Raw genomic sequence first — 22,738 nt, forward strand, 5'->3', positions numbered from 1 at the left:
AACTAGAAATTTTACTTCATGTGTTACTAGATGGTGATGAAACTGTTGTCCTGAAGTTTGTAGTAATTAACATTATAGAGGTTAGAGGGCTCTTCTCGTTTGAGCACAATGACCCTGATTCTTATGGTTTTGGGTTTTCATTTTTATATTGTCCCCTTCTAAGCTGCTTTGCTCAATGATATTTCAGATACTTCACAGATTTTCTTTTTTTTAAAATTTTAACTTAATTTCCAGCATGGTTAGTTTTCCCTTTAAATTTTCCCTCTTCAAAACAATGGTTGAGGCTGGGGATGCGCAGGTGGAGGGATGGAAATTGCACCCCTCCCATCCCGAATTCTTCTAACAATAGAGTCAAGGCCAAATCACCCACTGGGGTGTGGAGGAGGGGATGGTTGAGAGGGGATCAAGAGGGAGATGCAGGGAAGTTTGGAAACAGGAAAAGGAAGTAGAAGGAAAGATTGGGCAGGAAGGAGGTTTGCAATAGTCTGCATATGTCTAGAAACGTGGGACTAGATTTCAGCTTTGAAGGTGCCCCGGAAGGATGGATAGTTTCTCTCCCTTCTGCCCCTGCATACTTTACCACCTAAGCACCGTCTGATTATTGCTTTAGAAGGAGGCTTTATTTGAATGCACTTGATTGTATTCTTCTCTGTTGGAGCTCCTTTGCAGGACTAATATAACAGGGAAAAGGAAACTCGTCTTTGATGATTAGGTAAAGAAATGGAGAACAGTTACAAGAGAGATGATGATAATGAGGACATTGAAAGCAGAGGATTTAAAAATTTTTACTTTAATTTCTTAAAATAACTTGCACAAAATAATGAGATCATATTATTAATGCTGTGTACAGTGTGGTGCCATCCATGTAGAAATCCTGGTTTAAGAGAAAAAAATTGTTGTCTTGGAATAAATTGTTAGTAAATAACCAAATAGGTTGAACATGGATTTAAAATGTTATTATAGTAAGTGCAGTAGAGCCCACATTGTTACGTGGAATGGACACTTGTTTGCAAATGATTTGGTTTTGACATTTTTATATTTCATTGAAAAGGCAACAAGGTAATGCCAAAGGCCTGAGTTCTTCTACAGAAGGGCCTTGTAAATGTAGGAAGATCATTTAGTCGCTCATGTCTCAGCTCTTCGCTTGAAAATCAGCGTGCTGACCTTTGCCACCTGCAGATAATTGAAGTGATAGTCTTCAATGCATTCTAAGCTCCTTAAAGGACAATTACTGGATCTGGGTGCCAGCTCACACTTGAAAATGATCCATGTCCCACATAGGGGTGGTGTTAACATTGAAAAACTGAGTCACGCTGGAAATAGACATTTGCTTTATCTGAGATGTGGTCCTTTTTTTTCTCCAAAGTAAAAATGGAGGCTGAGAGGAGATCTAAAAGGAGGAAACGGGAGGTAGCTGCACTTAATTACCAGAGGCTACCGCCCCTAACTGAGCCACCTTTGTGCTTTTCATTCCCATTTTCTCGAACTTGAAATTAATTACATCTATTACCAGGTTTCCTTCCTGACAGTCTGTTTACTTGTTGGTTTTACTTCCTTCTAATGCACTGAGTTGCTTGTCTTGCGTGACAGACCCCGGGTGGGGGTGGCATGGTTGATTTGAGGTGCATGGCCATGGAGAGTTGATCCCAAGTTCTCAGCATGTGGCTTTAAAGGCACACGCCAAGTTGCCCTACTTTAGGTTACTGTAAATGGTTTTTGAAAAATGAATGAAAATGATTGATCGGTTACTTAGTTGCCCCCAGAGTGGGCCATAACATTGTATCTAAGTAAGACCAGTATATACATTTACACATCATTTACATGGTTTGTGTTGTTATACTGAGTGAAAGAGGCATTTTCACACCAAAAGCGGGAGGCATATATGTTAGGTAAAATCATGTAAAGATGTAATACTCTTGCTGTCCTGACACTTCTAGTAGAGGTGAGAAAATAGAGTAAATATGGATAAGTAAGTTTAATATAGTGAGGAAATACACAAGGCAGGGCATGATTAATTGTAAATCAACGAATAGAACCGACTGTAAGATTCAACTGAGAAAACGAGAGATCTATGTGTCTGGAAAGACATAAGGAAGTGAGATTCGAGCTGTGTCCTGAAGAAAATGGGATTCAGATGAATTAGAGGAGAAAGGAGGATTATTAGGAAGAACGAAATTAGAGGTATGCAGCCCTGGGCAGGAAAACTCTTACCTCCCTGTAGAGAGAAATCAGGAGGAATAATCTCAAAGCAAGACATAACTGCAGAAATAGTTTGAAATAGGTTGAGACCATGGAAACACATACTTTTCATCGTGAAAATCCTTATAACTGGCCAAATTCACATTTTAAAAATAATGTAAGGGTTCTTTTTAATTTTTTCACGTTAATGATAGTGTTCAAATTTTGCTTTTTCTCCTTAGTCTCAAGATGAGTTTCATTGCTTTTCCCTTCCTTACAGCCTTTTTTATTCATTCCCAAAGCATAAATCTTGCCTACACAGGAAGTTCTAAATGCATTATTATTAGTACCCACTATTAAACTGGGAGGAAAATACATTTCTGTTACTTCTGAGTAAAGAGGCAAAATCAATTTTCTTCAAATATTTCTCAAAGGCTTCAACGAATGACCTAAATTTCGTCAGTCCAGTAATCCAGTTACTCTGATGGTATGTGAAATCAGGACATTTGGTGTCTGGAAGAGACTTTAAAGATCACTTAGTACAACATTCTCTTCTTACCACTGAGAAACCGGAGGTCCAAAGAGATGAAATAAGGTTCTTTCAGTCCATCTGCTTTCTCAGGTACCCCTCCTCCCTCCCTTGTAAATTCATTGATCAAATGTAGGCACAACCCACTAGATTTGAAACTGGAGGAGATGCTCTGGGTGTCTGTGAGAGAAGCCAGAGAACATGTTCGGCTTTGTGTCTGGTCACTAGATTTTCACCATAGCTGATGTGTTTGGGCAAAGATCTGAGGGACACTTCTGCCACTGTGACTCATAATAACTCCTGAAGGCTTTTATGGTACCCATCAATGTGCTCACCCCATTAATTCCTAAAGGATACAGGTAAGGGTCTACTGGTGCTTTTTGGCTGTGACTGTCGAATTCCCTACATAAACCAAGTATTTTAGATTTGTTTCTTTCAGGAAGAGTGGGAGGAGAGTGATAGTGGAGGAAACTTGGTATTGGCCTATGTTCAGTTGGCAATTTAAGATGACAGTTCAGCCAGGTTCTATTTTGTCATCTTCCTCCCTTTCCCTCCCTCTCTCCGAGCCTATAGGAGAATATCCAGAAGAATGCCATCCCCACACCTGCTCCGCATAATTCAGAGCTGTTGCAGACTGCTGTGTTGAACAGGAAGAGTTTGAGGTTGTGTCTCCTCTTTCCTGTATATATGCCCCAAAGAAGTCTTTCTATCTGATGGCCAGACTCTGGATTAGTTTAAGCTGCCTGTGCCAGATTTTTAAAAATAGGTGTTAAGAAGTGCTTTTCCTAGAGTACTTTTCCTGGCAGACGTCAAACATTGACAGGCAGGGGAGTGGCCTGTGGAGTTGAAATCTACCAGTTTCTCTTTTTCCCTTTATTTTCTGAGTGCCTTGCCATCACTAAAAAATGAGATTTGGATTTTTCTCTGTTAATTAGGAAAAGCTGTTGCAGTAGTTATAAAGCTTAGTCTCAACATGTCTGCTTTGGTTTTTTTGGGGGTGGGGAGGCATGGGTGTCATGTTGGCTTAGGTGCCTTTATGGAGATCCCAATTTTTTATATGAGCGTGGCATTTAGATCTATCCGGTCTTGTCTCTTCTTTTGAAAATTCGGTTATCAAGTTAGTCTTTTAAAATATTACATGATTTATCACAAAAAAATGAGAGGAAACTTTTGTAGGTGATGGATTTATTTATGGCATAGATTGTGGTGAAGCTTTCCCGGGTATATATGCTTATCTTCAAACTCATCAAATTATATACATTAAAAATGTACAGCATTTTAATGTCAATTCTACCTTGAAGTGGTTTAAAAATTATACAAGTTAGAATAATTTTTTTGCTCTTAAACCAAGAAACTTGAATAATTGCTTTTTCTATATCTAAGTACTTTTGCACTATAAGTGCATCAGGTCAGATAAATGATGCTTAATATGAAACAATAATAGTTTTTTTAATGGGATTTTTGCTTCTGAGCTTCTTTATTTTTCTAAAACTACCAAAATGTTTTGAATTTATTTGTAAAATACTGAGAGTCCTAAGACCTGTAACATAATTCATGTACTTTCTTCTATCCAGTTTTGCCGGAATAGGGAATGAAAACATCAAGTATTGGAGAATGACCCTTTGAAAATATTCTTATAATATTTTTATGATTGAAGGCCAGCATTAGAAGTGTCTTTAGTGAGGAAGTGGGGGTGAGACGCAGGGGAGAGAGAAGCAGGCAGACAGATGCACTCAATGTTTAAAATAATACATCACTTAATATATTTTGATGGGAGACATATTTTTTTAACACTCTCTGTAACATAATTTATGGTTTAGCAAGAATCCTTGTAACAGTGTTTCTTTAATGAATTTTCCTTTTTATTGACGGTGATGTATTAAAAAATAGACGTGTTGGTTGCCGGTCACATGTTGTGATGTTGATGATGATGGAACCAGAGCAAGCTCTCCTGAGTCTAATGTGAATCAGAATCTTGGCAATGTCTTCCATAATTTATTAGTTTTTAAAATGGAGTGCTTTGCTTGGAAAGCTTCAGGGAAACAAGGACAATAAAATGTACAATTAATTAAAATCTTTAGAACCACCAGCAGTAGCATTAATAAAATGTTACCATCTAATGCACATAGAATTGCATCTAACTCTCCCATCTCAGTGGGGAAAAACCAGGATAAAAGAGTCTTTCATCATAGTCAATAAACTGAGTTTATTGGACTTGGGCTGATAGATTTTCAAAGAAATAGGCTCATAGCCAATAGCCCTCCTCCCTACATAAAACATCTGGGTGCTCTCAGCTTTAATAATAACAGTCACCTGCCTTTATTTAGTACTTCATTGACATGTTCTTTTTTTTTAATCGAAGTATAGTTGATTTACCGTGTTATGTTAATTTCTGCTATACAGCAAAGTGATTCAGTTATACATACATATGTACGTACATACATATATATACATATATATGTATATACATTCTTTTGTTATATTCTTTTCCATTATGTTTTTTCATAAGATACTGAATATAGTTCTCTGAGCTATACATATACAGTAGGACCTTGTTGTTTATTCATCCTATATATAATAGCTCACATCTGCTAATCCCAAAATCCCACTCCATCCCTACCCCAACCCCCTTGCGCTTGGCAACCTCAAGTGTGTTCTCTGTGTCCGTGAGTCTGTTTCTGTTTCGTAGATAGGTTCATTTGTGTCATAGTTTAGATTCCACGTATAAGTGATATCATATTGTCTTCCTCTTTCTGACTTCACTTAGTATGATGATCTCTAGTTGCATCCATATTGCTGCAGATGGCATTATTTCATTCTTTTTTATGGCTGAGTAGCATTCCATTGTATATATGTACCACATCTTTATCCATTCATCTGTCGATGGACATTTAGGTTGTTTCGATGTCTTGGCTGTTGTGAATAGTGCTGCTGTGAACATGGGCGTGCATGTCATTGATAAGTTCTTGTTTAATCCTCACAGGAACTTTGTGGGATAGATGTTGGGATTTCTTTTATGTAGATGAGAAAACAGACTCAGATAAGTTACAGAATGCTTCTCCAAGTATCGTCTTTGGACCAGAACCACCAACAGCAGCGGGAGCACACAGAAAGGCAAATTCACGGCCCTACCTCAGAATCAAACTTCAAGGAGGGAGCCCAGCAATCTGTGTTAACAGATTGTTAATCTCCAGGTGATTCTTATGCCTGAATTTGAAAAGAACTGGGTTATAAGACTTACGTGAAATAAGTATGAATAGGAGCAGAATTTAAGCCCTAGTATATCGGACTTTACTATTCACAGAACATCCATAAGTTAACCTTCCAAACAAGGGTCTCCCAGAACTATCCATCCTGTAGGCTTGCTATAGGTTTTTTTCTTTTTTTTCCATCCTTAGCCCCTGCCTTTACAAATAACCGCTCTGTTGAATGTATGTGCGAAAAGAAACAGTTTTAAGAGGAAGATCCTTTGAAAATCTTTCTTCAGAGAGCCAGCTAGCTCTGGTCTCTTTCCCCTTTATACCATCATCTTCTTCCAGAAGATTCTTTGGAAACTGAGAAGTGACCAGTTCTGGCCATACCTGTTTGGAAGTCCCTGGAATCGCTTATGGGCTTTGCTATGTTTACTTCTGTGTCATCACAATGATAGTACGGTGTCAGATACATAGGTGCTAAACTAGTTCTCATTGGATCATTGATAGAATAGCACTGTTTTCATCTCTAGAATGTTGGCACTGTGCTGACAAAGTGTGCAGACAAATCACAGTACTTGGTTGCAGTTTTGCCATTTCCTGGTTGTGTGAACTGCGTGCATTTTCCGACTCCTGAGTTGGGGTTTCCTCATCCGAAAAATAGAGGGGATGATACCTATTTTATAGGTTAGATTTGGTTCTTTGAGAGTTCTTTGGAAACCACTGGGTGCTAGGCAGATGCGAAGGCATGTTCGGAAACGTCCTGAAGACTGGCTTCTGAGGTCAGGTGTCCTGAGACGTTTGGGGATGAACGTGTGCTCCCCTCCCTCTGATGGTGACTGGGTTTGTCAAATGAGTCTCCACGGAAGGGAGAAGTGGGCTGTGTGCTGTAGAGGAAGCTGGGGCTGTGGACTCACCCAGGCCCGGCTGTGAGCACGCTAACCCGTCATCTCTCAGCTTCATCTATAAGATGGCTATCAGGAGACCTGCTTGTAAAAGTTGTTGTGAGGAAAGAGGGCAGAGTTGGAGACAAGAGAGTTGGGAACCAGACTTGCCTGACCACAGGCCCAGATGACTGCATGTGGGTGGCAGGCCAGGCCTCTTACAAGCACACTACGTGTGCGTGTGTGTGTTTGGTTGCGGGTAGCACAGAGCATGCTTCTTCTAAAGGGGCAGCTGCTACTTGGCTCTACGGATTATTACCCTGTGGGAATGTGAATCTGGGGTTACCCGGTCATCTGAATTTTGAGGGGAAGCCAGCGATCTGGATCTTTGGGTGACATCTTTAGATTTTCTTAGCACTGACTGAATAAAACAAAACACTTTGTGGCCCAAGTAACACACATCTGTGGGCCAGATTTGGCTGTAGGCTGCTAGCTGGTGGCCTCTGCTGCAGTGTTTTATAAACATGACCTGTTATTATTGGAAGTCTTGGAATTTATAATAACCTCACAGGAGCCTTTATGTTGGGGCCCTTCGAGCAATACGTTCGTGCTCTCTTTGCTACCTTTGCAACTTCTCCCCAACACACACTGGGCCTGTTTTGATACAAACTCCAGGGACTTTAAATTTGTATTGCATGGTATAATTTAAAGAGATCCTGCAGCTGGGTGGGGAGGCAGGCTAGGAAAATAGATCTCCTTAGTGGAGAGATTTGGGATATTGGCACTGTGGTTCTTACCTCTCCTCCTAGAAGGTCAGACCGTGGATTGCTGCCAAACGGGGCCCCTCGGGTTTGCTGAGCCACTGGGATAAAAATGGTCCATTGCACACCTTTAGGAAGTTTCTTCATGTTTTAAAATTTGTGTTACAGAAAAAAGACTTCGATGTGGACAACCTCAGTAAATCAGAGCTTCGGATGCTCCTCAGCGTGATGGAAGGGGAGCTGGAGGCCAGAGACCTCGTCATCGAGGCCCTGCGGGTAAGAACCTTCTAGGGCCGAGTCCCATTTCTATATCATTTTCTTTTCTCAAATGGCCAGTGGCAAAGCTGCTGCTTCTTAATTTTTGAGTCATGTAGATTTAAAATGTTACATCCGGTTAAAATGTGCCCCTTACCCCAGATACCAACCCATAACCTTGATAAGCCCAAACACACACTGAGGTCAGATGGTCATTGAAAGGAGGGGGAATGATTCTAAACCGTTTAATTTGAGGAACTTGAGAATTAAGCTGTATTGCTTCTGAAATCCTTTTATGTTTCCCATATGTATTTGGTTAAAGACACAAGTTCTCAAAAAATTGGTAGCTTGGTATCCTAAACATATGTGAGGCCAGTGAGGAAAAACTAAGAGAATCATTTATAAAAGAAATTGCTGAAAATAGAGGTTTTTTTCCTTCATGTATAAATTATGATTTCTTATTTTCAGAGACTCTTGAGTTAAAAACTAAATGTTTATATGTACATAATGTATCTTCGAATAGTTTTATTACTTTTTTCATCTGATCTTACAGTAATTTTTAACTTTCCATAATTTGCAAAGAATTATCTTCCAGTATATTAGAATACCTCAGTAAAGTTTTGTTTCCTTAAAAATTATGTTAGAAAATTCTACATCAAGAAAGCTTAGGGCTTCCCTGGTGGCGCAGTGGTTGAGAGTCCGCCTGCCAATGCAGGGAACACGGGTTCGTGCTCCGGTCCGGGAAGATCCCACATGCCGCGGAGCGGCTGGGCCCGTGAGCCATGGCTGCTGAGCCTGCGTGTCCGGAGCCTGTGCTCCGCAACGGGAGAGGCCACAACAGTGAGAGGCCCGCGTACCGCAAAAAAAAAAAAAGAAAGCTTAACTGGTCACTCGCAAGATTGCGCTTGTTTTGGTATGTGAGCCAAACTTAAGGTTTTATTTTCCTCTTTTATATTTAATACTTTGTATGTAATCAGGTGTTTCCTGACTCTTGGTCATTTGACCGAGAGGGATATATTTATTACACAGGAAGTATGGATTTATTTTTTTCACCAGGGAATATTTCCTCAAACTTTGTCTTCGGGAGTTTATTTTAACAAGTGAAACTCTGTGGAATGTATCAGTAAAAACAAGGTTGCCCCTACGGGTGCTAATATGGTGGGGAAAGAGGTAACGGTGGACGCGCTGAGAATCCAGTGGGGCAAGGGGCAACAGTTCCTGAAATAATGAGTTAAGTACATTTTCGTAACCTGGAAATTGGTATAGTGGGGGTAATAATCATTCTTCAATCTGATGACAGAGAACGATGGCTCAGAAAAAGTGGAGTGTGATTATACCACCTCCATGCCTGTGATGAATTGAGGGTGTTGATTTTTGAAGGATAAGAATTGCTAAGTAGACTTGTGCACAGTTTGATAGTGAGAGGTATTCTTCCTGTTTCACTTTTGGGACATTTGCACTGTTTGCCAGTGTATATTTTCTTGAATGAACTTTGGGGAAGACAGGCTAAGGCAGTGCATCACTCAGATCTGTGACCCTCAGCCCAAGGCGAGAACAAGGCAGCAGTCACCTGTGAGGCCAGTAGTGTAGCTTCTTGGGAGCAAAGAGATGTGAGGGCTTCAGTTCTCCCTTAGGTATTTCTCTGTCCCTCTCTATTCGCCTGTAAAAGGCATCAGCACCGTGGCATCTCCCTCTGCTCACACAAATGTTGGAGCATTTAGCAGAGTCTGTGTTTTTATGTAGCACCTTAGCAACCACATGTATTTCTCATTTTTACTTAATTGCGATACTTTCAAACTTGAGCAGAGGTAAAGGCTTGCTAATGATCAGGGCTTGCCAAACTGAAAGTTTTTCATAGAATCAAAGCATGTTGGAGCTGCAAGGAGCCTTAGGCGATATTCTAGTTCAGGATTTGCATATCTATCAGACCTAGTTTTTCATTTTCATAAAATACTTTGTATTACCCTTTTACTATGCTGAAATGAAATGTATGGAAAATTGCATATGTAAGTAGGCTATGTTAATAATAACCAATACATTGCCCTAATTGTGATAAAAAGTAACAGGAGAGTGATTTATAATAAAATATTAGGTGTTTCAACATATAACTGCTCAGGCATGACTAGTGGAAGACATGATAAAATAGATGGCTGTTCCCACCTATTCTCATAACATTGACATGAGTGCAGTCGTTGCAAAAGAATCCTGATCCACACATGCCATGTCATTGACTTGGGTACAGGGAGCGGATTTACTATTGGTGAGATGATTTTTCTGAAATGGTGAATGACACTTGGTAAAGTTCCCAACAAAAGCAGACATTTACATGACAGTTGAATGGTTGAAAAATTTAGTGTTCATTTAAACTGAATTAAAACAACTTGTTTATGTGTGGAAAGAAGTTACTCTTTAGGCTCAGATAGTCATACTGAAGGTTCTAATGAAAGGAATGAGCAGAGGGACCTTTGAAAATTCTGGGGACTTGGGACAGTTCCTGAATGTGTAGCAGACCCCTAGCCCTGCTCCCTAAGTGCCAATCACTGTGAAAACTAATTGTTCTTGCTTATTTCCAAGACATCTAGGGTACTGCCCCTGTGGAGGACCACTGGCTGATACCAGTCTCTTTTATTTATAGATTGAAATCAAACAAACAATAAGGAAGTCCAAAGAGATTGAGACTTCTCAGGTTGAAAATGTGGCATGCCAGAACTTGGCATGTTTGGAGATTCTTTTTTTTTTTTTTTAATTTTATTTTTATACAATTTGGAATACTGTGCATTTTTAATTAATTAATTTATTTATGGCTGTGTTGGGTCTTCGTTTCCGTGCGAGGGCATTCTCTAGTTGTGGCAAGTGGGGGCCCCTCTTCATCGCTGTGCGCGGGCCTCTCACTATCGCAGCCTCTCTTGTTGCGGAGCACAGGCTCCAGACGCGCAGGCTCAGTAGTTGTGGCTCACGGGCCTAGTTGCTCCGCGGCATGTGGGATCCTCCCAGACCAGGGCTCGAACCCGTGTCCCCTGCATTAGCAGGCAGATTCTCAACCACTGCGCCACCAGGGAAGCCCATGTTTGGAGATTCTTAAAGCCTTTCGTCCCTTTTTAACATTGAGAATTGTGATTGATTTGTTTAGATCATTGCATTTTTAGGAGTAGGTAATAATGTCATTTTCATATACCTGTCGCAGCTGTGGTAGACTCACTGTGGTGATTTACTGATTGACTATTCCCTTGGGGGCACTGGTGAAACTAGTGAAATATTTACTTGGGTCCAGATGTGTCCTTTAGTTACCTTTTCCTTTAACAGTAGAATATAATTTAGTGACTGGCTAGTGCCCCAGAAAGAAATTGGGAAGGAGAGAGAATGTGAAACTTTTATTTTTACTTCATATTATAAGATAAACTTATTCCTAACTTAAAAGTCAAAATCTAAATTAGTAAACAGTATTCAGTTGGGAGAAATACATTTTGTTTCAAGAAAAAGTCAAAAGTACTTTCTCAGTAAAGATTTTTGAATTTAATATGTAAATTGTGATTTTTTTTTTGAGATACAAGATGCCTAATTTGTGCCCTGAATTTTATTAAAATTTAGAAATGATTTCTGTTGTGAGGCATTCAAATTCTTTAGAATTTTAGAAACTTTAAAAAGATATTTCAGACCAAGCTATTTTACTTTTTTTATCGTGTTATCCTGATGCTCTTGATTGTCAGGTTACCATGAAAAGTTGCATAGATCATTGAATTAATGGCCGTAGACTTGTCAGGACAATCCATAAATATGATTTTGGGGGAAGGGTGTCAGGAAATTAGAATATATATTTTGGTACTTTTACTGTTTTCAGATGTTTAAGGTAAAAATATTTCTCAGTAAGTTTATGACTTTATAGCAGATATAATATTTAAGACATTAATTTTTATCGGGGGAAATTATATTTTAAAAAGGGCAATATTAATGGAAAATCTGAATTGTATAAAGCTGCTTAAATGTAATATGTTTTAATTTCATCGCATAAGAAATATTTTGTTTCTCAGTGATTTTCCTCTCATTCACATAAAGTAGGAATAAATTGTTGAATGAATATATTCTATATCAAATAAAATCTAGAAAATACTTTGGAGTTTAATAAAGAATGTGTGCAACAAGAAGCAGCTATATTTTCTGAAAACCAAGATAGACACAGAGGCTTCTGAATCAAGCTTAATTGAATGTTCAAGATATGAATATACAACTTAATCCAGAAATCATTATTTCAATGCTCAGTGTTTAGTTTGTGGAATCCTCTGGCCCTCACTCCCTTTTCTCTCTTGCTACTAGTATTTTTACCAGCATCTTACTCAAAGGGGAGACAAAGGCAGGAAGATGAAAATGCTGTAATTATAAAATTTTAAGAGTTAAAATTGTTTTAGCCTCCATTTTTACAGGGTCTAGCCTGCTATCATTAGCATGAGTTTATGTAAATATTATATCATTGAAACAATGAATTCCTTGGGCAGGTAGCTCCAGATTTGCCTTCTTTTTCCATTTGGATTAGATAAATGAGAATTAACACTATTAACAGACATGGCAGTTCTTCATCCTAACCAGTAGTCACTATAGAGTGACCGTATAATCCAGATTTTCAAGTCTTATTCACACTGAAACTTTAAGAAGTTAGCCAGTTTAACATTTCCTCAGATAGACAGCGTTTGTAGCCCTTGTATCATAGGGGATATCAGATTTTAGAATTGACTTGTGCAAGCAGCTGCAACAAAGAGACCCAAAGTATAATAGATTATATAGGTAGTTCATTTCTCACATACCATTCTGGAGATGATTGATCTCTGCTGGAGGGGCAGCTCTGTGCCAAGTGGTCTTCAGCTACCCAGGTGGCTTATTGCTCTCCTTAGGGAATTAGCGTCCTCTGTACGGTTGAAACTTGGTCAATGCCACCTCCACATCCCAACCTACGGTGAAGGGTGGGGGCAAGGGTGGAAATGAAGGAGAAGCAACTTCCTGTAAGCAGCGCACACATGTGCATTGGTGAGAACCTTTTGTGGACGCACCTAGCTGCATAGGAAGCTGGGAAATGTCACCCGCTGGCTGGCTACATGCTAGTGCTGTGGAGGAAGGGAGGAGCTTAGAGGACCCCTAACAACCTAATACAGCCCATTATCTTGGTGTAATGTTACCGTATACAGTGTCCTGGGATATGGCACAAGAAGATCCTTCTTTCTCCTTCCCTCAGTAAATATTTGTTAAGTGCCTACTTTGTACCAGGCACAGAAAGTTTGAACTGAATGTCACTGGAGCTTTATTACAATGCCAAGATTGTTCCCATTTAGAAAATTCTTGTATCTTGACTTTATATATTTAAAATTAATTGTTCTGAGTAGTGTCATTTGGGCCTAAGTTATACTTTCTCAGGCGGTGACTCAGTATGTATTTTGCCTAGAATATCTTCCTTTTTGAAAACCTGACCTTTCCATTGGGTTCAAAACTAACTCAATTAAAAAAATTTTTTTTAACGGTTTTGTTTTAAAGCAGGGTTTTTCCGCCCTCAGCACGATTGACACTTGGGGCCAGGTGTTTGTTGCTGCTGTTGTTGCAGGGAGGGGGCTATCTTCTGCACTGCAGGATGCTTTGTAGCCTCCCTGGCCTCTGTGCTCACTAGATGCCAGCAGCACCTCCCTAGTTGTGACAGCCAAAAAGGTCTCCAGATCACCCCCATTTGGGAAACACTGCTGTAAAGTAATACTGGTTAAGAAAATGCCACTTTCAAAACTAATATGCTGAAATAAATATAAGAACTTTAATGATTCAAATATATTTTATGGTACAGTGATTTTCCTGTGAAATATTTTTTCTCAAAGCTAAAAATTAATCTGAAAATGCCATTTTAACAAATTTCATGACTCTTTCAAAACACGCCACCTATTTAAAATTGCATTATAGCTTCTTAGGCAGAACTTAAATGTTTTATTTTTAAAATTCAAAAACCTTTATGGCTGTATGGCTCAGTGCTGGAAACTTTACATAGAACAAAGTCAGTCTTTTTAAATAAAATGAAAGCATTAAATAGAATAATGTTTCCACTCATTTTGAAAGCAGCTGCACGTATACTACAGAGTATTGTGAGGGTTTTCCTCCTATGACTTGTCTGCTAAATAATGATAAAAGAATAACATTCTGGTTTCAGCTAAGTAAAACACGCAGCCTTTTGTATTTCAAAATTCTCCTATGATTGCAGGCAATTGACTGACCAAAACGTACCCTTTTTTGTGCTGTTTATTTTAATTAACGAATGAATTTGCTGAGCAGAGCTGAATTCGTGAAACATAAATTGTTTTCTTCCCCGTCTGCTGAGATAACGCCTTTGTTCTGCGTCTAGAAAAAGGAAGAGAGTTGACCAGACGTTGTGTTTTTTCTGCAAGCGAATGAGTTTTTCATAATATACAATAGCTGATGATTTTTTTTTTTTTTTTTTTTTTTTTTTTTTTTTTTTTTTTTTGCAGTACGCGGGCCCCTCACTGCTGTGGCCTCTCCTGTTGTGGAGCACAGGCTCCGGACGCGCAGGCTCAGCAGCCATGGCTCACGGGCCCAGCCGCTCCACGGCATGTGGGATCTTCCCAGACCGGGGCACGAACCCGTGTCCCCTGCATCGGCAGGCGGACTCTCAACCACTGCGCCACCAGGGAAGCCCCTGATGATTTTTAAATAGCATTGTATTTGGTCTAGTAGGGCAAACAGGAAATATCAATTTTGATTTTTTCAGAGAGACTATATTTTCCCTGTTGAACATTTGCTATTAGTGAAGGAAAAAAATAGAAGAATATCAGGCTGCTTTCTTTTTAATATTAGGGGTAGGGGATGAAGAGGTACAAGCTATTAGGTATAAAATAAGCTACAAGGATATATTGTACAACACAACAGGGGGATATAGTCAATATTTTGTAATAACTATAAATGGAGTATAACCTTTAAAGATTGTGAATCACTGTATCGTACTTATAGAATATTGTACAGCAATGGCACTTCAATAAAAAAAATATATAAATGAAATCATATGGTAAAAAAAAAGGTAATGATGCCATGAAAGCAAAGCGTTTATCACTACCATTTAATACGCAACTGACGTCACTCAAGTAACATTTTCTTCCTGATTATTAATAAATCAGTAGGATATCTGTGAGAACAAACTAAAGATGAAGGTTTCCCAGCTCAGTGATGTACCATTTGATCCACACTGGGTGCAGGATAGGTTCACGGTTACAAATGGTATGAAACCAGGAATGTACTTTTGTACACTTCGAAGATTATCATAATTTGTGGGACTGTCAGTTCAATTAACCGTTACTTTAGAATTAGTTCCCTGTGATCTGAAAATAAAGGGTGTTCCTTTGAGGCATTCTGATAATATTTCAGCCATCTCATCTTAACCCTCAGTGGCTAAGCTACAAGTCATGGGTTCTTGTGGGAATTTCCTTTGCCACATATATGACTAATTCTATCTTGATTATAAGAAGAAACAAGGGTCTAAAGCAGTACCCGAAGTTCTACCCTCCTTCTCTTTGGTTGTGGTTACTTTGGGAAGAAAAGAGGTTTCAGGTTCTGCTTTTCAGTCTTCTGAGTCAAAATATAAGTAGTTGTTGAACAAATAAGAAAGGAAAGGCTATATCCCATATTTCAAATGTAGTTGGGCAGGGTGGGGAAAGGTGAGGGGATCCAGCATCCATTTCTTCAGCAGATGTTTATTGTCTGCAGACATGTCCTGGGCTTCGAGGGTCGTGACCGAGGGGTATGCTTTCTTTCTCATGGATCTTAGAGTCTAGTGGGAGAGATTGACATTAAACCAATAAACACAATATCTAAGTACAAATTATGATTATGAAAGAAAAGGAAAGAATGTTAACGAGATTCAGGGTAGCTTATATTGGGTCAGAAAAGACTTCCCTGTGGAAGTGACGCTCCCTGAGACTTGAAGGAGGGATATCCTGAGCCCAGTTGGAAGAAGGGTGTTCAGGCAAAGGGAGTGGCACATTCAAAAGCCCTTGGAGAGGAAGGAGCTTGATACTTGATAGGAACTTCAGGAAACCAGACAGCAAGCAAGAGTGGCACAAGATCAGATGCAGATGGTGGCTGGGGCCAGACCATGCTGGCGGGCGAAGGCTGTGGAAAGGCTGGATTTCATCCTACTTCAGGTGGTCAGCTGTTGATGTGTTTAAGCTGGAGAATCCCAGTGATTTGATGTGCTGTTAAAGTCATCTTTTAAGAAAATGCAAAATTATAGTGTATTCTATTTTTTGTATCAGAAGTTTAATTTATTAAATGTAAATATTTTTAGCTTATCACCACTTTCAAAGGAAAAATTACAAAGAACACCCTAGCTGCTGGGCAGACAAAAGTTTGTAGGAGAGCCATAGTAAAGAGGTAGAAGGTCACAGTGGTTGTCTTAAAAATGTGAATATCTCAGATGCTTCCAAATATTGCCCTTGAAGAGGGCATGGAAAATGTGCTTACTCATCACTTTTGTCACTTAGCCATGAACAGTGTTTTTCTTCAAAGGCTTAAGATGAGCTGATTATGGTTTTTAGTTAAGGTCTTGTGCACCTAAGATAAGATGGATAAGGTAACTCCTCCACTTGAAATTTTTTGAAAGGCAAAATTCTCTCTTCAGTTGTATTTTTTCCCCCCAATCCAGTTCTCCTCAGTTCAGCTTAGATTTTTAAATTAAATGAAATTTTGGTTAAAAGACCTCTTCTTTCATAACTTAGGTCCTTAGAAATTTACAGTAATCTTATCTGTTACAAAATCAAATGCCTTTTCAGCTTTTCCACAGAGGGTTGGGAAAAGTAGCAGAAGATTGCTTCCCATAGTGCTAAAGATGACCTGGCAAGAATGTAAAATACATTTCAGCGCGGTCGGAATTTGTTCTGCTCCAGGACATCTATGTTGGCCTATTTTAAGTGGACCATTACAGGGCTTATGCTCACATAATTACCCCTTACAAAAATAAAATGCTAAAGCCGACAAGCTCTGCAGCAGCCCCGACCCCTTCTCATGACATTCTTCCATGGAAAACAGACCGTGGACAGAGTCTTCTCTTGGTGTCAGGCACTGCACTAGGCACCTTACCTGTATTAAAGTGGAGTTGCATCTCCTATGGGTATTAGGTTTTAATGGTTAAAACAATGCAGATAGTAAGCCCTTGGGAAGCTCTTAACTTACCAGTAAAGTACATGAGACATAGTTTTGTATATACAGGCCTGAGTAGTGATTTTTATGCACAGCATAGGTTGATTCTCACCAAGTTAGAAGGAAAGGACCATCTGTGTGCTGGTGTCTGGGCATTGCAGCTCTTCTGCCTTTAAGGAAGACTTTAAATCCCTAGGTAAATGGGGTTGGGTGGGTGCTTTAGTAGCACATGTCTCTGGCCTTCATGCCAAGTCGTAGGTTTGTCTGAATTCTAAGGATTAAACAAGGTCATATGCTACAGCACCTAGCAGAGGACCTGGCACATAATAGGTGCTTGAAAAAAGTATTTGCATTTGAATCTCAATCTGTGTTGGTAGAAAATATTTTCCCCTGCACTTTCTCCTCCTCACACTTTGAAAGTTATAGGACTAGACCTTGGTCACCTGCTTCCTGTCTAATAAAGTGGGCATTGCTTCTTATTTCTTAGGGTAGAACTCTCACTCCTCAAGTCAGAATTGGCCAGATGGAAACTAACGCTAATCTAGGCTACTAATTTATCCTTGCAGCCCCTAAGGCAGGCAGAAAAATAAGCAGTGGTAGGAAATCAGATGGATATTTTGAACGATCAGACCACAGGCTGAAAAGAGGTAGAGTCAGCATCATTTCTGGGGCCTCCTGTGGTGGCTGTATGGGTCCTGAGTGAAGAGAAATGACTTGTCAGGTGTTGTCCAGACAACGTGTTCTAAAGTAAAATCCCCCGCCAAAAGAGGGCTTAGCAATTTTGGAAATTTCTCAAGTGTTTTGGGAATAGGATAATGCGTACTGTCAATTATTTTTAAAAGTGACGTTTTAAGTGTATAGAAATGGTGGGATAACAGACCTATGAACCGTTATAAATACTTATCCTACAGCTTGTCAGTCTGTTTCCCACATCTTCCTACTTAGGCAGCATACGCTTTTTTATGTCAAATCTTTGATTTTCGGTGGCATTGCTTTAAACTTTGCATGAATCATTCTGTTTACAGCCACCTTTGTTCCTGGCCATCTAAAAGTGAAGAGGAAGGAGGTGGTTCAATCCTTTCAAACTATCATGTGGTATCACTTATAGGTGGAATCGATACAAATGAACTAACTTACAAAACAGAAACAGAATCACAGATTTAGAAAACAAACTTGTGGCTACCAAAGGGGAAAGGTGGGAGGGGGTGAGGCATAGACCAGGAGGTGGAAATTAGCAGGCATACCCTTCCATAGAGAAAACAGGTAATCGATAAGGAGCTATTGTATAGCACATAGAACGCGGCTCACCACACTGTAATCACCGGAAGAGAATATAAGACTGGTAAGAGTCTGAAAAAGAATATATAGATGTCTCTCTCTGTAAGTGAATCAAGGAGATGTACACCAGAAAGAAACACAGCATTGTAAATCAGCTATATACTCCACTATAAAAATAAATTACCAAAAAAAAATCCTTTCAAACGAAAACAATTTCTTTTCTACAACCTCCTTCCTTCACCCCATGATTGTGGTCTAGGCAGTAGGCAAACCAAAATCAAGAAAAGGGTCAATTCCATTTGACTCATGCTTCCAAGGAATCCTGAGGTTTGCTGCAGTTTCCAGCAGGCAGAATTTGGAGCAGGACGTGGGGCTGGAATGGGACTTAACGTTATTGAGTTTTCATTATGTGCTGGGCACTTCACATACATTATCTCCTGTCATCTGTATGAAATCGCTTGATCAGTTACAGTTGCCCACTTTAGGAATAGAGAAACAGCCTCTGAGAATCAATAAGCCATTTTCTCTCTGACTCCTAACCTTGGCTCTCACCATGCCTCTGCTTCAAAGGAAACATGAATGACACTAATCATTTTCCTAGAGCTGGAAGTTGTCATTCATGGAATCTTTATCTTACTTTGAATGCTGTGAATTCCCAGAACATTTCCCACACACCTGTAGTCAATTGTAAATATCAAAAGCTGCACAGAAATTGAAACTACACAGAAATTGTTGTTGGAAAGTCTTCTGTTTAATCAAGTGCTGTTCCCTCCCAATTGACTGCAGGGAATTATAAACAGAAGTAAATGCGGCAAGACTTCTAAGATCTTATTGAATGGCAATTATGAAAATATAGAAGAGCATCATTGATTTTTTGGGAAATGTTTTCTTCTCACTAATTATCACACCAAGTACAGAAAAGTTCTGTAATAAGGATATTCTCATCTGGAGCATGTGTGAATGCTGCATGACCCAGATTTAAGGCAATGGAGATTTCTGAAACAGACAAGGATGCAGTAGCTAAGGAACTGCTAATTCTATCCTGATCATCTTCCCACATTTCAGTCATTGTTCAATCTGTCTCTTGTAGTTACATTTCATTTTTTGATATTTTTTTCTCTATTTGATCAACTTGTTTTTCTTTTTTCATTTGCATCTGAAAAAAACGGCAGGAGGTAAACTGAGCCTTTAAATAGGAATTTAGTTTGGTTTCCATGAAAGGCTGTTGTACTGATTTCCTTGAGTTATATAATCCTTTGATTTTTTTTTTTCCAATTAATAGAAGTTGCAGGGAATTCATGAGGATGGATTATGCAGCCAGGTATTGATAGGTTCACTACCAGTGAAGAGTGTAATATTCTTAATAACTAATATATTAAAATACAGATGTATCATTGTCCTTGTTAAAAAGTTTAGATTTCCTTTCACAAAGGCTAAATCAACGGAATCTAATAGTTTTAGATTATTTTAAATAAGCCTCTAAATAATCCCTAAAAATTAGAGTTGACAATGATTTTCTATTAATGTGTCTCTCTCCATAAGTGCCTGGGGGGTAAATCTTTCATGGACATTCTGAAAAGTGCATTGGGCTTCCTTCTGTAGTGTCTTGACAAAATAGTGAGACCTCACTGGTGGAGTTCAGAAGAAACCTTCCATCATCTCTGCTTGGTTAGATCCATGCATTTTGTGCCTGTTTGGGGAATGGTAATACACGATGGGAGTTTGTTTTGAAGGAATGGTAGGTCGGACAATTAACGGAAGGACGTCAGAAACCCTTAACGGGAATTGTTAATATATTAACTTCTTACTTAATAAGTTTAAATGTCAGACAGTTGCCTATTGAGATTAACTGTAGGCTCTGAGGTAGGAAAGGATATGATAAATGCAGTGTCTAAGGGACATTATGTTAACTACTTTTGGAAGTATATTGACAGAAAAAGGGAGAGAAGTTATCTGAGGAAGCAATTAAAATTGATATTTATTAAAGTATGGGTTCTGTAAAACTCTGAATTCTAGGTTATGGCTCTAAATGTAGCTGAAATGCTGTTGAGTATTAAAGGGACTTGAATAGATGGAGAAGAGATTGTGAATAAAAAGAACTCTTCCAGTATAATAGAGCATTATTTTCTAACTTGTGACGGCAACCAGTTATTTCTAAAGCAATTTCAGTGTCAGGGTATAAACCTTTTTTTTTTTTTTTTTAATAAGGATATTGTGTTTATGCCCCATGTGAATCGTACTTAAGTAATTCAGGCATCAACTCCAGTTCTCCCAGTAGCCTTTTTAGTGCTAGTCTTTCAACATTCATCCAACAAATATTTATTGAGTGTATTCTATCATGCCTTGTGCTGGACACTGGAAAGAGTGTAAACTAGCCAGTTCCTGTACTCATGGAATTTATTGTCTAGGAAAGGAGATTAACAAGTCCCGTTTGTGGTAAGTGTAGCAAAGGAGAGGTACTAGGCGCTGATTATGTACCATAACTGTTATTTTTCTAAGACCCGTTATAGAAGATCATGTAAAAATAGGGTCAGAGTAAGAATACTAATAACTTAGCAAAATATTAACATCTGTAATATATTAAATAAAAGGAAAATAACCATGTTTCTCTGGTTTGGTCCCTATCTACTATGTGTCCCTAGATTTTGTGCAACTCCCCATGAGAAGTTGTTTCGCTTTGTGCATCAGCTGCTATGCTCTGTCTCCTGCGCTTTCCTTAGATGCAAGTGGTGGCTTCATGAATTTCTTGCTTTTCAAAGTGGATGTTAGTCTCCCCTATATAGCATTCATTGGGTTACTTGAGATTACAAAGCAGTACTGCTACTTGTACCGCTGACTTTATAGAGGTTTTTTTTTTTTTTTAAAGCTCCCTTTATATTTATTGAAGCCTCAGTTCCTTAGGGTTCTGCCACAACTTTAGTGGGGGTTAGGGGAGATGAGGACTAAGGTCATGTTTTTCTTAGGTTAAATTGAATTTTCCCGGGGAGTTCTGTGTTTCCTCACAAAGAGAGATCCCTTGGGAGGATCTTCCCTCTAGAAGTGTCTGAATCTTGTGATCAACACTCTAGAAGGTCCTAACCTATGATCCTGTCTGCTGGAGAGGAGAAAGGATGCAAAGATAATAACATTTTCCTGCTTTGTCATCTCTTGCTGTGTTACAAACCACCCGGAGATGTAATGGTTTTAAAGAACAACAATCATTGATTTTGCTCACATGTCTGCAGTTGAGGCTGGGCTTTTTAGGGACAGCTCACCATCTGCACCTCACGTGGCAATGGGAGTAGGGTAGGGGGGTGGCTGGAGGATCTACTTCAAGATGCCTCCCTCATGTGCTCGCTGCCTGCTGGGAGATCAGTGGAGACTATGTGCTGGGGGCTTGGGTTCCTCTCCATGGGCTGCTTGGGCTTTCTCATCACAAGGTGGCTAGGATTAATCAGTGAACATCCTAGGGGACAGGAAATAGAATCTTGTAGTGCCTTAAAGTTTGGGTCACAAGGTCACTTTCCATTATATTCTGTCGAGCAGTCACAGGAATCAGATTCAAGGGGAAGAGACATAGACCTGACCACCTGGGAGGAGGGTCAAAGAATTTGGGGATAATGTTTCAAAAACTCCAGAAAAGTGATACTTACTGAGCCCTATCTGCCAGAAATACTATTTAGGACTTTATGTAGATTATCTCATTTAATCCTCAGCTGTCTCCCTTGAAGGAGATGTACTGTTATCTCACTTTAAGGCTCGTGGTTAAGAAATGTGTTCTGTGTCACACAGCTGATGAGTGGAGCCAAAACTTGGACCCAGGCCTTTCTGACTCTAAGTGCATCTTCCTAACCACTCTCCTGTGTAATGTAGTGGAAGAGAGTTGTGCAATGGCTACTAATTATAATGCAAGGCAGGCTTGTATATTGGCCTAAAGCATAAATGAAAGAGGTTTTGTTTTGTTTTGTTTTGCGGAATGCAGGCCTCTCACTGTTGTGGCCTCTTCCGTTGCGGAGCACAGGCTCCGGATGCGCAGGCTCAGCAGCCATGGCTCACGGGCCCAGCCACTCCGCGGCATGTGGGATCTTCCTGGACCGGGGCACGAACCTGTGTCCCCTGCATCGGCAGGCGGACCCTCAACCACTGCGCCACCAGGGAAGCCCTGAAAGAGTTTTAATGAAGATGGATGGCTTCTGGGAAGAGGTGGCATTCCAGGAGTCCTTTGAAGAATGATTAATTTCTAGAGCAATGAGAAGTGGATATGAGTCAGAAAGACAGCATGAGCACAGGATGTTTGTGTGCTCTGGGCAGAGTGAGGATGTAAGGGGGCCTGGAGCACAGGCTATGGACTGAGGTAGTAGGAGCTGGGACAGGCTTTGTCAAGGAGGTTTTGAAGGCCAAGCTGAAACATCTGTGTGACTAATAGGATAGACAGGGCAGAGTCCCTAAAGATTTTTAAGCAGGGAAATGGACTGACCCTGAGGCATTGGTTTTCTTTTTTTAAAAATACATTTA

The 22,738-nt window shown here is 39.6% G+C and overlaps 1 protein-coding gene across 4 annotated transcripts in view; it reads left to right on the forward strand.

Annotated features, from left to right (window-relative positions):
- Positions 1-22,738, forward strand: part of CTTNBP2 (cortactin binding protein 2) — a 175,428-nt gene that overhangs the window by 25,002 nt on the left and 127,688 nt on the right. For 3 of the 4 annotated variants that reach the window (XM_032643252.1, XM_032643249.1, XM_032643253.1), the window contains exon 2: positions 7,712-7,819. In XM_032643252.1, the coding sequence (XP_032499143.1) occupies positions 7,712-7,819 (108 nt within the window). Of the gene's footprint in view, positions 1-7,711; positions 7,820-22,738 lie in introns of those variants that run through there. The other variant, XM_032643254.1, reaches the window with a different exon arrangement.

Source organism: Phocoena sinus, chromosome 9 (genome assembly GCF_008692025.1).
Source record: "Phocoena sinus isolate mPhoSin1 chromosome 9, mPhoSin1.pri, whole genome shotgun sequence".
In the NCBI taxonomy this organism is placed as follows: Eukaryota; Metazoa; Chordata; class Mammalia; order Artiodactyla; family Phocoenidae; genus Phocoena; species Phocoena sinus.